This window comes from Ochotona princeps, chromosome 31 (assembly GCF_030435755.1).
Source record: "Ochotona princeps isolate mOchPri1 chromosome 31, mOchPri1.hap1, whole genome shotgun sequence".
Classification (NCBI taxonomy): domain Eukaryota; kingdom Metazoa; phylum Chordata; class Mammalia; order Lagomorpha; family Ochotonidae; genus Ochotona; species Ochotona princeps.
Window position 1 is genome coordinate 3,300,997 of NC_080862.1, and position 15,763 is coordinate 3,316,759.

The 15,763-nt window shown below is 46.4% G+C and overlaps 1 protein-coding gene across 1 annotated transcript in view; it reads left to right on the forward strand.

Moving 5' to 3' along the window:
* OSTF1 (osteoclast stimulating factor 1) overlaps nucleotides 1-14,675 on the forward strand; it is a 33,489-nt gene extending 18,814 nt beyond the window's left edge. Inside the window, exons 3-10 of the mRNA XM_004591775.3 lie at nucleotides 889-939; nucleotides 3,048-3,111; nucleotides 4,402-4,455; nucleotides 5,721-5,828; nucleotides 6,304-6,353; nucleotides 7,686-7,764; nucleotides 9,554-9,652; nucleotides 14,116-14,675. Of these exons, the coding sequence (XP_004591832.1) occupies nucleotides 889-939; nucleotides 3,048-3,111; nucleotides 4,402-4,455; nucleotides 5,721-5,828; nucleotides 6,304-6,353; nucleotides 7,686-7,764; nucleotides 9,554-9,652; nucleotides 14,116-14,174 (564 nt within the window). The 3' untranslated portion in view covers nucleotides 14,175-14,675. The remainder of the gene's footprint in view (nucleotides 1-888; nucleotides 940-3,047; nucleotides 3,112-4,401; nucleotides 4,456-5,720; nucleotides 5,829-6,303; nucleotides 6,354-7,685; nucleotides 7,765-9,553; nucleotides 9,653-14,115) is intronic.
* Nucleotides 14,676-15,763: the final 1,088 nt, after the last annotated feature.

A 15,763-nucleotide genomic window follows, 5' to 3' on the forward strand; every position in this document is an offset into this window, starting at 1 on the left:
GCTGGATTGCAAATTGAACAGCTGGGACTCAAGCTGGCTTCCCCAGTGCTCCCCAGCCCCGCCCCGCCGTGGGCCCTGCTCTGCTCGCCTGCTTCCCCCTCCTGGGCCGCAGAGTTCAGGTCTGACTCACAGAGGAAGTGGTCTCTGAAACCCAGACCATGGCCTTGTCCTTTCTAGGCGCGTGGTGAATACTTCTGTTCCGGAAAGACTTCTTTGACCTAGAAGCAGGTGCCCCCCCACTTCTCAGCTGCCATGCCTGCTGCTTGAGTGCTGCTCACGGCGCAGTGGCCAGGGTGACAGAGACCACACGGGCTAGAGCCGGTCCTGCACCCTGGGCACCTCGCTACCTCTGTGACCCTGGGGTGACACTAATGGATTATGTAACCTCTGCTTCAAGGTGCTCGATTATGGTGTGTGTTTTTTTTTTTTAAAGATTTATTTATTTTTATGGGAAAGGCAGATTTACACAGAGAAGAGGAAAGACAGATAAAGATCTTCCATCTGCTAGTTCACTCCCAAAGGCCACAATGACTGGAGCTGAGCTGATCTGAAGTCAGGAACCAGGAGCCTCTTCTGGGTCTCCCATGTGGGTGCAGGTCCCAAGGCTTTGGGCCATCCACTACTGCTTTCCACATTACAAGCATGGGGCTGGATAGGAAGCGGGGCTGCCGGGATTAGAACCAGCGCCTGTATATGGATCCTGGTGCATTCAAGGCGAGGACTTTAGCTGTTAGGCCACAGTGCCAGGCCTTATGTTTCTGATTTTAATATATGAAAACCACACTGTAAGGATGTTTCAGGGTTTGGAATGCAGTTAAAAGAAATCCTTATATTCTACCTGCTGCAAATCATATGGAGTCAAACCTTTTTTTCTTTTTTTTCTTTCAGCCAGATGAATTATATTTTGAGGAAGGCGATATTATCTACATTACTGACATGGTAAGCACAGCTAACATTTTAATTTTATTTATTATTTTCAATTTTTAAAAGCAATTATTAAAACAATAATTAAAAATAATTCTTAAAAATAATTTATGATCCAGTTCCAATGGCTCTGGAGTATCCTGGCCCTTCCCCCCCACTGATTTCCCCTGTTTTATTATGATCACGTGGTCCTTCAGAGAGCAGCTGTCAGTCCATCCTTGCGTTGTTTAAGTGTATCCTGACGTTGTAGGTGTGGGTAATAGCAGAGTCCAGCATCCTGTTGTCCAAACATATTTATCAGTTTGATTGGGAGGCATTTGTGATTTGGAATAGAGATGTATACTGCATTGTATCTTCACATCTGGATGTGATAGTCTTTATTGAATAGTTCGTCCAACTGACAGAGTTAACATTTTTAGAACTATATATGTATTCAAGATATACAACATAACACTGATTTAGCTGAATATTATAAATTATTTAAATGTGCTTGAGCTTAGAAATGCGTGCACATTATTCTGTCCGTTTTATTACAATGTATAGTAGCATAAGAATGAATATATCCTTCGTATTGACAAGTAGAAAATGGTTGAATAAGCTTAGGTGTATTTGCAAATGGAAAATTATGTAGCTGTTATAAAGGAATAAGAAATATCTTGGGGGGAGTAGCAGGAAGAGCTTTCCATTGTGATCTTGTTGGAAAGGTGTTGGTGTTTCTGAGCTTGTTGCATATGTATCAGCATTCAGAGCAAATGAGTCGTTGGTGGTGATGTTGACCAGTGTTGCTTTCAGCACTAGAGAGAGAAAAGATGTCCAGATGTAAAATCCTTGATGCTAAGGATAGATTCAGTCATTGGTGTCTTGAGTCAGAAGTACCACCTCATGTGTTTTTACTTGTTTCGGAAGGCAGAAAGATAACAGAGAACCAGGGAGAGAGAATGAGGGGGATTATTCTCTCCCCAGAGGCTCCCAGGAGGATTGAGGGGTCTATCACCACTGCCTTTCAATGTGTGTGGGAGGAGGAAGAGGAGAGCTGGCGCCAGAACTTGAACCCTAGCACTCCAGTGTCTTACCTGCCAGGGCAAATGCTTACTCCTCATGTCATATTTTGTTTGAAATAAAACAAAACAAAATTCTTTGCTCTGTTACTTGAAAGGGCCTAGACAAAGTGGCCAATTCAATAGTACTGCTGCACTGTGCTGGTATTGTGCTGTCATAGTACTTTAAAACTTCATGGAAAATGGAAGTGCACCATGTTTCTTTGGGTGCAGAAAGGCTGGGGCTCACGCACACATGTGGATGTTCTGAAGCGCCCTGGGAGGGTGTTTCCTGTTGAAAGAGCAGGTGTTCTTTGAGCAGTAGTTGGGGGCCAGGTGTTCAGGGCGGATACCCAGAACAGCTTGTTATCCCAAAGCAGAGAGAGTCCTCATGTCACATTGCCCAGGATTTGTGGAGTAACTTAAAAGGGCCGAGGCCACTGACAGACAAGTGGGCCATCAGGCGGGGAGGCAGTTTCCAAGTACTGGAACTCATCTGTGTGAGCTCCCCATGCCGCTTCAGTCCTAACAGCTGCCATTGGTCGGCATGAGAGGGTGCTGCAGACCAACCTGTGGTGCTGCATTGGTTCTGCCCTTGCTCTGTGAACTTAAATTTATGTAAAAACATTCCCAGTGGAGAGGGATATCAGTGTGATTGTATGTGTGAAAGAAATCATGCAATCGAGAAATGGGTCATATATTGTCCTTTCTCTGTCTGTATAGGTTCAGACACCCTCATAGTTAGGATGTTACCACAGAATGGAGTAAATAATCTTTAGAAAACCTCCCAAATACATCTTGAAGATAAAGGAAAAAAAAATCTGTAGACAAAAAAAAAAATCCTGGAGCTAGGCTCGTGTCAGTTCCCCATCCTTTCTTCGAGTTTGGTTGTGGGGCTCTGTGATAAAGGGTCTCTATGTATTTGTAACTCAGTGTTAAGGGAAATGGATGGCCACGGTATGAGGAAGCCTGGTACGTGTGGGGAGAGCCTGGCTGTTTACACAAAGGTGTGCCCCGTGAGCCAGCTGATGTTAAAAGTGCGCAGACTGGATTTGGTAGCACCCACTTCACCTCTTCTCTCACCAGAGTGATACCAACTGGTGGAAGGGCACTTGCAAAGGCAGGACGGGACTCATTCCCAGCAACTACGGTAAGTGCGGCCGGCGCGGCTATCAGAGCTGTGCTTCGCTAACTTCCAACCCTCTGATTCTTGAGACCTTTTGGCTGGCTGCTGTGGCTGAGAAATCCGTGGAGTTGCTGCCTATCCAATACGTTTTCCACCCCATAAGCTTTTTGTTTGTACACTGGGCATGAGTACGAGCTGTGCTTCAGCCTGACGCCTTTGATAACCAGAGTGCATTGTAGTTTCCCAGCAAACAGTTATGGTTTTACTTGGTTATGAAGCACATATTCCGCCATGTGGTTAAGCCAGATCGCACAGATTGCCTCTTGGCTAGCCCTTGCTCTTTCGGGACAGTGATGTTCCTTCTTATCACAGCAGTTTCAGGTGTCCAAGCAGTGAGATGTGGTTCTGTCACGAAGACATACAAAATTGATTAAAACACTCTACATGGGACAGTTCAAGACCAAAACCATGAGTCTAAAACTAAATGCAGTTTTCCCATGTGAGTGACGGCTACCTGTCCCGTCCCCACTACCTTCCAATCTGAATCGGGAACAAAGCTTGGACTAACTTAGGCACTCCACAGGTGTCGTAGCAACTCTGTTCCCTGACTTTCCAGAGATTTGAAACATCCCTCCACTTCTCACCCTTGAAAGTGCACATAGGGCTTTATAATGCCACTCCCTCCCTGGATGTGGGTGCTCAGGGTGGAAAGGGGACCTCTGCTGCTTGGGGGTCCAGTAGCCAGCTCCGTTTGAAGTCCGCCTTGGCTGCTCAGCTCCTTCTTGCGCTGCCCCTGGCTCTCAGGCGTCAGTGGCTGCATCTTCACTGCAGGCAGGCACGCACCTGTCTGCTGAGTGCCAGGAGCACAATGGTTCACCTTCATTCCTTCTTCCATTACAACACACAGCGTCGTCACTTTCAGGCATCTGAAAGTGGGGTGTTTTTATCGCATGTAAAAATGATCATCATCTTTCTTTTGTATTTTTGTTGACAATTTGTTAAATGCTTGAGTAGACTGGTATGCAGGTCAGGGATGTGTGTGTAGAGTTCCAGCTAACCGCTATGTTTGGTTTTGTTTATATTTCTACTTAATTGCTGTGTTATTGCCTGTTGCTTGACTTCTATTCTTTTGACACATTCAGCTTCTCTTCAAAGCTGGAAACATCACTTTGAGTTTCTGTGATTTGTCTGAGGGGAGCTGTAGGACCCAAGGGCCCGCTTCTGTGAAGCCTGGGGACGAGAGCGGGACTAGATGGAGTTTTTTCAGTTGAATAAGTCTCGAAACTGGGTTTTCAATTTTTGTTCACCATCTAGTGGCTGAGCAGGCAGAGTCCATCGACAATCCATTGCATGAAGCTGCAAAAAGAGGTAGGTGTGGTTCTTTTTGACTGAGGAGTACAGTTCTGTAAAATGCGCAGATTTTAGTGATACAGCTCTGTGAGTTTTAAATGCATACATCTGAGTGCACGAGCATCCAGTTCAACATTTCTGTCATCCCAGCAATGTTGCCCATCCCGTCCTTGCCGCCCCTTCACAGTTACATTCCTGCCGCCCCCAGAGGCGTGTTGGTTAGCAGCAAGCCTTTCTGAGTATCCTACCAAAGGGCAAATGGAAGTCCATGGTTTGTGACTTTCAAAGGCAAGTGCGTGGGACAGAACACTGTGGTACAGTGTGATAAGTACAGTAATGGGAACAGGCTGAGAGGCTGCGGTCACTGCAGGGCAGGTTGGAGGTTTCCTGGGTGTCAGCAACCGGGACAGAGCGAGTTGTGGTTGGTGGGGGATTGTGGGAAGGAAGTGGACAGCAGAGCTGAGTCTGTTCAACCCCGGAGCAGTGGGGGGCCTTTTGGTGTAGGTCAAAGGCCTTCAACTCGGGGTACCTCTTTCCGCACCCTCTGGGGGTATCTGAAGAGACATTTGCCGGCAGGATTTGCGGGATCTTCTGCCATCTTCGAGGTACAAGGATGTTGTAAAACATTCCACTATGAAGGACAGTCACCATCACAAAGCACTGTTTATACTTTGTAATCTGTGCGTCGGGAGGGCCGCTGTTGGGCAGCTCCTCTGTATTCTTTGTATTTTATATCTTTTTGAAATCTGAATATTCCAAAGGAAATTATTGGCTTAAGATAATGTGTAAGTAAAACTACTTAACTTACACTTTAAAATTTCTTTGGAAATTAAATATGTAAAGGCAGACTCAATAGTTATGCTTAAGAATTTAAGAGCTACAGTTCTCTGTAGGCTATCTGGTGCTTAAAAATTGAAAGTACATTTTAAATATGAACATGAGTAGTGCCTGTTTGTTCTTAGGTTTGACTGTTTTTCTCTAAGAAAACAAATTTTTCTCAAAAAAACTTATGTGATATGCATATTTTTTTCAGAGTATAAATACCATAAGTAGACCCATTGAAGCAGCTCTTCCCAGTGGCGTACCATTAAAGACCGATGTTAATGCCTTCCATTAATAAGCTGCAAGTCCAGATGCATTACTGAGCAGTTCTTAGTTTAAGACTCATGGACTAACTAATGCAGTGCAAATAGAAATTTATGTGGGGAGAAATTGATTTAGAAATGAAACAAGATAGGAAAGCTTTTTTCTTATATTTTTTCTGAACATAATAATTCTTGCAGGCAACCTGAGCTGGCTGAGGGAATGTTTGGACAACCGAGTGGGTGTCAATGGTTTGGACAAAGCCGGAAGCACTGCCTTGTACTGGGCCTGTCACGGAGGCCACAAAGGTATCATTTTTTGTATTATTTGAAATTTCTATGTTGCTGAATATGTTTCTCCCCAGGGAACCACACTGACAACAAACAAACAGAAAAAAAAAAAAAAAAACCACCACAAAACCAGACTGGTGGTCCTTTTTGAGTCCTTTAGGGCATCACCCAAAAGTTTTGTTCCTGGAAGCTGTGCAGAACCCTGGAGGAATATGGCCAGTTGGCTCATGGTGATGTAAAAACATTTCTGTAACATGGATGATTCATGAGAATGCAAAACCCAAAAACTATTTGAAAACGGAATTTTTCCCAGAAGGATCCATGTTTTAGGTTCCTAAGTGCTTTTGTACATCAATTTAAAAATAGTTGGTTCTAAGGCTTTCCTGATAGATCTCTCATGGAATGCTACTTTTTGAAACTTTTGGACTTCATGTTTTCCAAGGGTTTCAGTTTTCATTCTGCAAAAAGAAACTCTCTTGTGTTTGGCTTTCAGATATAGTGGAAGTGCTGTTCACTCAGCCCAACCTTGAGCTGAACCAGCAGGTAAGGTGGCTGCTGTGAAACACTGCCTACACTCCCCTGTCGTCTTTGGCCCTGTGCAGCTTGCGGCCCGTGAAACATCTTAGTCACAGCAGCACAGCAGCAGAGCCTAACAGCGGTCGTGTGCTCAGGTGGGAACCGCGCGGTGCTCAGGTGGGAACCGCGCGGTGCTCAGGTGCCCACCCCTGCTCTCTGAGCGTCGCCTTTGCTTTTGTTGCTCCTCGTGCTTACTGTGGAAGGCGCTGCTGGAGCCGCTGGGCCCTGCACAACAGTCTGCACATGCATTTGGCCTTCCCACCTGCGTGGGGAAGGTCTGAGCTTCTCAGAGGGCCAGTTCTCGTCTCCTGATACACTTCGTCCTCTGCTCCTCCCCGTGGCTGTGACGGGTTTCTGTTACCCTGCTGTCTAAAGAGTGCCCATGGGTGTCATTCTTTTTCAGTTAGTCACTTTTACTTTTTATCCTGTTGTTTTGCGCTCAGATGCCCCCACTACATTACTTTCTTCCGAAGTGACTAAGACAGTCGCTGTCACTCGCATTTCCTCCTGGGACTCCCACCTTCCAGAGCCCTCCTCCCCGTTCTGCAGTCTGCGTCACTCGCACTGCCCTGTCCGTCCTGGGAGTGCCCCAGGCCTCTGCTGAGCTCTGTCTTCACTTGCCTGGACCCTGTGGCTCTCTTGTTTGGGAGAGCATCCCCAGGCGGATTCTTTGGATGATCTGAATTCCAGACAAAACATGCTTTCCCTCCGACTTTGAAGGGCCTGGCTCCGTGATGTTCTTCATGTTCTGTCTGCAGGTCTTTCAGCTAGCACCCCCTCTCCCAGCATCCCCAGCTTCTCATCTGTCCTGAGTGCCACCTTTCCTTGTATCTGTGTCCATGAACTTGAAAACTACTTGGTTACTTTCTTGCCAGGGTAGTTCTGCCACCTTTCCTGGGTCACCTGGCAGGCATGGGACTGGTAAGGGGCTTGGAGGCTGTAATTACTTAGAGACACGTTCACGCGTTCAGTCTGTTTCCATCCCCATCCCTGTCCCCACCTCGGCGTCTCCAGGAGTCTCCGGGTCCTCGTCCCGGGAGTGCCCTGCGAGGGTGAATCTTGCTTCCTCCTGTGTTCACCGACGCAGACATCTGCACTTGAGCTCCTGCTCTGCCCACTTCCTGCCCAGCCACCCCATCCCCTTGTGCCAGAATGACTCGTCTTCCTAGCCCCCTTTCCTGTCTTCTTTGCAATTTTATTTTCTCTGTACCTTCTTTGTATGTTTAAATATATTGAATACGAATTACCATGTGCCCCCCAGCCCACCTCCTCCGTTGCTTTTCCTCTCTGTCGCCTTAGAACAAGCTGGGAGACACAGCTCTGCATGCCGCCGCCTGGAAGGGTTATGCAGATATCGTCCAGTTGCTTCTGGCCAAAGGTAAAGTTTGTGCTGCATTTATTTGACCTTGAGTGACTCTGAAAAAAAGGCAGTATCAAATGATACTTTTTTTCTTAAGCTTTATTTATTTATTTTTGACAGATGGTAGAGAGAGAGAGAGGCAGCCAATCCCGCTCTGCTGGTTCTCTCCCCAAAAGGCCATAGCTGTTGGGCTGAACCAGGCTGCACCAGGAGCCCACAGTTCCCTCCTGGGCCATGCTCTAGTGCCTGTCCAGTCACGTTAACAAGGAGCTGACCAGGGCATGGCATAGCAGTTTGTACTTCTGCCTGTGGCACCAGCATCTACTTGGGTACTGATTTGAGTCCTGACTGATCCACTTCTGACCCAACTACCTGCTGATATCCTGGGAAAGCAGTGGACGATGGCCCAAGTTCTAGGGCCCCTGCACCCACATGGGAGACCCAGAAGAAGCTCCTGGCTCCTGGCTTCTGACTGGTTCAGCTCCAGACACTGTGTCCATTTGGGGAGTGAATCAGTGGATGGAAGATTCTCTCTCTCTTTAACACTGGTTTTCAAAAAAATTAAGTACATCTTAGAAAAAGAATGTTTATTTAAGTATTTGATAAAAATTAGGACTAGCCTCAGTGCTCCACAGTAAAGTGGTAATTATATAAATTGTGAAGCAATTCATGCAATAGAACACTTAGACGTTTGGATGGATTGAACTATGTGTATACTGCTGAAGAAAGAGTATCATTGAATGTTGTTAAATAAAAAAAAAGCTAGAGCCCTGGACATATAGTAAGGTTTTGTGTATGTATACGTAGATTTCAGCGAATGCCTTGGTATACATTAGGGCGGCAAGAATTAGCCCACTTGTGGCAATAGTCCCCGCTTGGGTGGGCTGAAAGTGGAGCAGGCAGGCATGTGAGAGGTGCAAGGCTGGGCACGTGCACGATTTGAGTCTTATCCAGCTGCTTGGTGCTGTGCCCCAGGGAACAGGTGCCGCCCGCATGCGTCAGTGCCTGCCACCCACGTGGAAGCCTGGCCTCAGCTGGGCCTTTCCCAGCCCCCGAGGTGATTGGGGGAATGAAGGAACAGATGATGGAAGATCTCTCTCTCTCTTTCTCTCTTTCTTCCCTCTATCCCCACATCTTCTCCCTAACTTTCAAAAATTTAAATCTTAAAAAAGGAGGGTAGAAGATAATGAATAAATGGGACTTTCATTGGGTATACTTCTATACTTTGATTCTTTAACAATGCAAACTTATTTAGGAGTTCTGATGTCACTTTTAATACAATAAAGACAAAATGTGTAGAACATGGTTTAGAGGAGCAGTGCATTGCCTCTGGATCTCACTGTGTTGCAGTTCTCACTTGCATGCAAACCTACTTACAGCTATGAAATGTGAGTCCCCTAAGGCTCCGCCCACATGGTCTTTCCCAGAAACCCCCAGAGCAGGTGAAGAGTCCATGGCATGTAAACTCCACAGTCTCACGCTGAGCCACCTGTGCCCACTGAGATCTAAGTGATGCTTTTGGATTTGCCAAAGGGACAATAAAATACTCTGCACAGCTGCCAGGCAGTCACGCGGGCACCCGGGCACCTGAGGGGACAGGCTTGTCTTAATGCAGCAGCGTAATCGCAAGTGCAGCCACGCACTCCCTCACCGGAGCTCCCCAGTGTGTTGTGTTCAGCGTTTACTTCTGAGTCAGAATTGTTTGCTAGTTAGCTTTGCCAAAAGTGACTGTTTTTGAAGAAGAGAGGATTGGTTGCCACTGTATTGTCTTTGAAATCACCCGATTAACTTTTCTGGCGTTCCGAAGGAGCGAGAACGGACTTAAGGAACAATGAGAAGAAGCTGGCCTTCGACATGGCCACCAACGCTGCGTGCGCATCTCTGCTCAAGAAGAAGCAGGGGGCAGGTGCGTGGTCCTTTATCTCCCTCTCACGTCCTCCTGGCTGAGGTGGACCAAGCTGCTGTTGGGAAAGTGTTTTCATGATATCTCTTTAGATGATTTGGAAATCTGGCTATATGTGATTATATGTCTTGGTCTCATTAGAACCAGTGTATAGTTTACCCTCAGGAAAACAGAAGGTTGGAGAGAGAGATAGGTCTTTATAATATTGTTGTTGTTGCTAGGATGTTTGTTTGAAAGGGAGAGCAACAGAGGGAGAGGAAGAGAGAACGAGAGAGCTGTTGCATTTGCTAGTTCACTATTCCAATAGCTGTGATGGCTGAGGCTGGGCCCGGATAATGCAGGAGCCAGAAGCTCCCCTCTTCTGGTGTCTTCTGGGAGTGGCCAGAACCCCTGTGTGTCCAAGTGAAGGCTGAGAGGCAGAATTAAAGTGATTTAATACCTGTCTGTCCAAACTTTCTGCCTTTCTTTTTTTCTGCACCTCTGATCTTGCTAATCATGGGCCAAGAGGCTGACAGTGAACGGAAGGAGAGACGTGGGGTGGGCAGGTAGGAGAGCAGCAGCCAGCATCTGCCGCTTCCCGGCACACTAACAGAAAGTGGGACTGGAAGCGGAGTAGCTGGGACTGCAGCCCGTGCTGCGATGCGCGGGTGCACCCCGAGCAGCCTGACCCCTGCTCCATATCACACCCATCGTTACTGTTTCTAAATTTCTTGTTATTCTTCCTTGTATTCAGCTTCCAATCATCTTGTTCCTTATGCCATTCTGTTTCAGAATATCCACGTCCCTTATTTCAGACACATGTTTACAAGTGCTTACGACTGAAAAAATTTTTAAACATTCCCATAGCTCCATTTTGTATTTTGTTTCTAGTTTAAATGAAACTATCAATAAACTATAATCAGAGTCTTGTAGATTTTGCTAAACATTTTAAAATTTATCTATTGTATCGTGTGTGGCTTTTAAAAACTGTGTAGGTATATTCTTAAAAAGATATATACCAATGTGGGAAAATCAGATTGAAAAAAAAAAGCTAGTGTGGTGGTTTTGAAGGAGAGGTATTAAGGGTGCTTGCATCATCTGTGAGTACAGCTCAGAGACTGGCTGTTTTCTGGGCCTCAGTTTGTAGCCTGTTGAACTTTGCACTTCAAGTTGGACTTTGCACTTCAAGATTGCTTCTTAGAAATGCTAGGAGGACTGACTCCTGTGTTTCCTCTTCCGTGTTCCTTTATCCCCTCCTTCCCACTCGTTGTTGGTCTCCCTGCCCGTGCCAGGCCCGGAGACGTGGAAAAAAAGAAAGGTAGGAGGGTTGCCTGTAGAGATGTCGAGTCCCTCCAGTTCTACTTCACAATTCTGCGGCACTGTGTTTGAACACGTTGGGACCGTTTTTGGAAGCATAAGCAACAGTTGATACACTCACTGTTTGTAACTGCTTGCCATTGCTGTTAATTATTCTAAACTTGCTAGTGTTGCTTCAGCGTGTGAACTTCAGACTCATCCAGAGGAATCCAGAAACAGCACAGCAGGTGTTGAGTAAACTGACTCCCAAATGGAAGGGCTTCCGGTTCCCAACCTTTGCAATAGCTTGCTGCCTGCCTCTCTGTTTTGATACGTGATTTAACTCCCACTAGTATTGGAAGCCTTAGCAAATGAACTTCTCCCTATGTATCCTTGTTTTATGAGAGGAGGTGGTGCTGTGCCTACTCCACTGATCCATTTGCAGCAGAAACCATAAAGCGAAATCAGAACCCTGGTCTCCTGCATTAGTGCATCAGTGCTGGCTTCCAGAACCATCCTCGTCACCTGTGGTCACATACCCATCAAAGCCCCCTTACAGATCTAGTTTCCCTTATTCCCAGACTTTAATTTTGCTTTTTAACCTCAACTTAGATGTGGTAAAAAGCATTGATAATTTGGGATCGTTTATTTAAGCTATGGATGGCACAACAGATGTTTCTTAAACAGTTTCTTGTTGCCGGGGGTCTGTTACTCAGCCAGGACGGTGTTGATCGGCTGAGCTTCTGCATGGGCGGCACGGGCACTGGGAAGCTGTTTTCAGCTGAGTGGGAGAGGCGTGTTGGCTTAATGTAGGCGTCTACTCCTTGATTGGGACAGGAAGTAGGACCATGGCCTAACTTCCTTTTTCTGCTGCTGACTTCCTATTGCTCTGTGGGTGCCTTTAGAATGTCCTGACTGAGCAGTAAGGTTCATTATCAGCTGAATTGTCAGAATAGCTTAGATACGGTGCGTGTGATCATGACCGCCATGGAGAGTAGCAAGCCTTCCCAGACCCCAGACAGCCGCGTGCACTGGGCCCCATCACGGGCCGCTGGACTGGGAGAAGCAGGCGGCCACCTCCTCTCCCCTGCCTGCTTGCAGCCGCTGTGGGAAGGGAAACCCTTTCTCTGTTCTCCCCAAGTGTCTTTAGTCTACCTTCCTGAAAACTCTACCAGTTAAATGATGAATTTGATCATAAGGCCCTCTTTTCTTTTGATCATTTTAAAATATGTAATGATAAAATAAATTTAGTTAGCGTTTCTGTTTCCTTACAGACTTGAAAAAAACTTTTGACATTTCCTATTTAGTAATTGTATCTCTGGGGACAGAGTGATATTTTAATAAATGTCCAGAACATGGGCTAATCGGGGTGAGGAAGGCCTCTCCCCCAGCGCTCCTCTCGTGTGTGTGAACCGGCTGCTGGTGACTGGTCCTTGTCACCCTTGTGGAGGGGCTGCACTGGTTCCTCCGTCTGGCAGTTTTGGAGCCTGTCCCGCAGCGTCCTGCCTGCTCTTTCGCTGCAACTCATTCAGATCTTCTTGATTCTGGCACAGGCAAGAAATGGATTTTCACACTTCAATTTTCATTTATTTGTTAAAATATGTTTTCCTAGTCATCTGTTTTAAAAAGCTTGAATTTGTACTCATGTTCGTAGTTGGAATGAAAGCTGGAGTATTTGATCACGTAGTGAATTACAGGCACGAAGCCTGAAGTGGGGAAGGTATTTTCTGGTATTGTTCACGTCACGAAGTACAGCTTGAACTTTTTTACAGGGACAGATAATTCACATGTTGCAATAGCAGGAAAGCAACTGCAGGATGTATGTGCAGGGGCTAGAGCTGAACTGAAGAATCTAGCCTTTAAATTTTGAACATTTTTTTCCAATTTTGAAAAAGTGGGGTACAGTGTACATTAGTGAAGTACCTGGGTATCCCGGTTGAAGACATTTTCCTGCTGTGCCTGTTCAAGGCTACCAAGCTAGGAACATTTCCCACAGCCCCGGGAGCCTGTCTCGGAGTCTGGGCTTCCTGCACTCTCATTTTGTCTGCTCATGAACTTGATAGAAATGAAATCAAGCACTGTGTTCTTGTACCTGTCTCTGCCTGTGTCCGTAGGATCCATCCGCGTGAGTGCGGTACGTCTCCACCATCTGCTCATGTACCTACTGCTTGCTGGTATTCAGGGCCAGTGGTTAGTTTGGAATGTGTAAACCTCAGGGCAGTGGGATTCATGAAAAATGGCAGTGAAGTAGGGGAGGATGGAGATGCTGCTAGGAGATTGGGTTGACCTGTTTTTGTTTTGTTTTTAAATAATAAATTTATTTTTGGTAATGTCTGCATAATTGAGAAGGATGCATGGCCCTGAGGACCACTGATCAGGTGCAGAGGGTCGAACCCTAGGGGGAAATGGATGAGGCAATTGTTTCCAAACCATCTCCTTTTCTTCCTGTATTGGGGGGAAGTGGGGAGAGAAGGGCAGAGGGCTACTCCCAGCAGCACTACTGCATCAGCTCCCAGAGATGGGGACAACCACTTGATGTCATCTGGGGTCCCCAATGTGGAGCATGTTCCAAGGGCTCTGCTTAAGCGGTTTCGATAGTTCTGAGATGTTGTAGATTTCATTGATCCAAGATTGAGGAAATCCTTCCAAGGTCTGTTGGCTGACACAGTCCACCTTAGAGTCTCAACTGACACAGATAACTTGCTGTCAAAGGTTGGCTGGGAGAGCTGCCCGATTTGTTCTGCCCTCCCTGGTGCTAGGTGTCCTCTGCAGGCCTCAGTGATCTCTCACGTCCCCCATGTGTGTATGGGCCTGCCACCCACTGCACAGGCTTCAGCAGTCGAGGCAGTCCAGTTCTGACACATGCACGCGGTCAGATCACAGAGCCTGTGGTTTTTCCTTGTGGTTTGAGTTCTGAGTCCAGTGATCCAGTTGAAAGGGCCCTCCAAAGACACCTCAGCAGAGGTAACCCCAGACCTGACTCCTGTGAGTGCCACCCGTATGGGGTGCGGCTCATTCTGTCACCCCCATCAGCCCACACACACACTGGTGGTTGCAGTTGTTGGGTCGGTTCTAGAACGTACATCCCTGGGGCTGACTGAAGGTTGCGTTTTGTTGAATAATCAAAAGTTATCAAAGTAAAATTAGCATGGCTCGGTCGGTTGGTGATTGCTCTGGTCTGTCCTTCGCAGGTGCAGTTCGGTCATTAAGCAATGCCGAGGACTATCTTGATGATGAAGACTCCGACTGACTCCATCCCGAGCTTGGAGAACTCACATTCCCATTGCTTTTGCCGCTCCAGAACTTCATCTTTGCCAGGGGAGTGTTGGAAGCTGTCTTGTTTTGTTTTCTAATATATATGAATGTGGCAGTGTTGCACGATGCTTGAGCAGATCATGTAAATGAATAGTTCTCACCTTGGTTTGCCAAAAAGAGACTGCTTACGTTGCTGTATAAAATACGTTTATGTTCACCAGAATAGAACAAGAAAAGATTATTTCTATTTATCAAACTAAATGAAATTTAAGAATTAAGTTTTTTTTTTTTTCAGTTAAGTTCTTTACCTCAAGGATTCAGATATTTTGAATGAGTTTTTTTGGGGGGTGGGGAAAATGCTTATTATAGTAATAAAATACTTAATAGAAGCTTGTCAGCTATTCTGACAAAAATAAACATTTTCAGAGTTTTGTCTTTTGTCTTTGTGATATCCATCGTTGCTGATAAATAAAGCTTTTTTCTATTGAAGAACTGATTTTCTTTTCTTTTTTAGATTTATTTATTTATATTAGAAAGGCAGACATACAGAGAAGAGAGACAGAAAGAAAGATCTTCTGTCTGATGGCTCACTCCCCAAATGACCACAACAGCCAGAACTGAACCAGTCTGAAGCCAGGAGCCAGGCGCCTCTTTCGGGTCTTCCCCCCGCTGGTGCAGGGTCCCAAGGCTTTGGGCAATCATCAGCTGCTTTCCCAGGCCACAGGCAAGGAGCTGGATGGGAAGCGGGGCTGCCGGGATTAGAACCGGTGCCCATATGGGATTCTTGCGCATGCAAGGCAAGGACTTTAGCCGCTAGGCTACCACACCAGGCCCAGACTGGTTTTGTTGTTTTAAATTATCTGTTAGACCGACTGCCTCACAGTAACTGTATTTCTGTTTAGCTTCTAATTTCTACTTTGACCAAAGACAGTCATCATCGAGAAGATAACATGTCTGTAAATTTATTACTTCTGAGACTCTTATCTGTAAGGTAATACTTAGAGTGAAGAAGCCCAATAACTTGTTGCAGTTTGCTTAAACTTTGAGGGACTGAGTTCCCGAGAGCCACTGTGGTGGTGTGGTGTGCTAAGCTTCTACCTGTGAGTGCCAGCATATGGTGCTGCTTCATGTCCCATCTCCTCCACTACCCAGCCAGCTTCCTCCTGATGAGCCTGGCTGAAGCCCTTGGGCACCCATGTGGGAGACCTGGAAGAAGCTCCTGGCTCCTGGCTTCAGATGAGCTCAGCCCAGGCCATGGTGGCCATCTGGAGAATCTGTCTCTCCTTCTCTCTCTAACTCTGCCTTTCCAAGAAAAACCCAGTTAGTCTTGCCTTCCCTCTGAGAGGCACCGTGCGTTTGCACATGGAGCAGGTAAGAGCCGTGAGAGCTTCTGACATGGTTTTTGGTTTGCGTTCAGCTTTGCCACTTGAATAGCACAGCTCACAGGGGTCAGGGATTCGCTGGCACCTCAGCGTGGCAGCGAGCCCGCCATGGTACTCATGGGATATTCCAGTTGAGCTTCTAATTTAACATCATTCTCCTTGATATTAAAAATGCTCGGCCGTTGGAGTTTTCGTAGGTTCT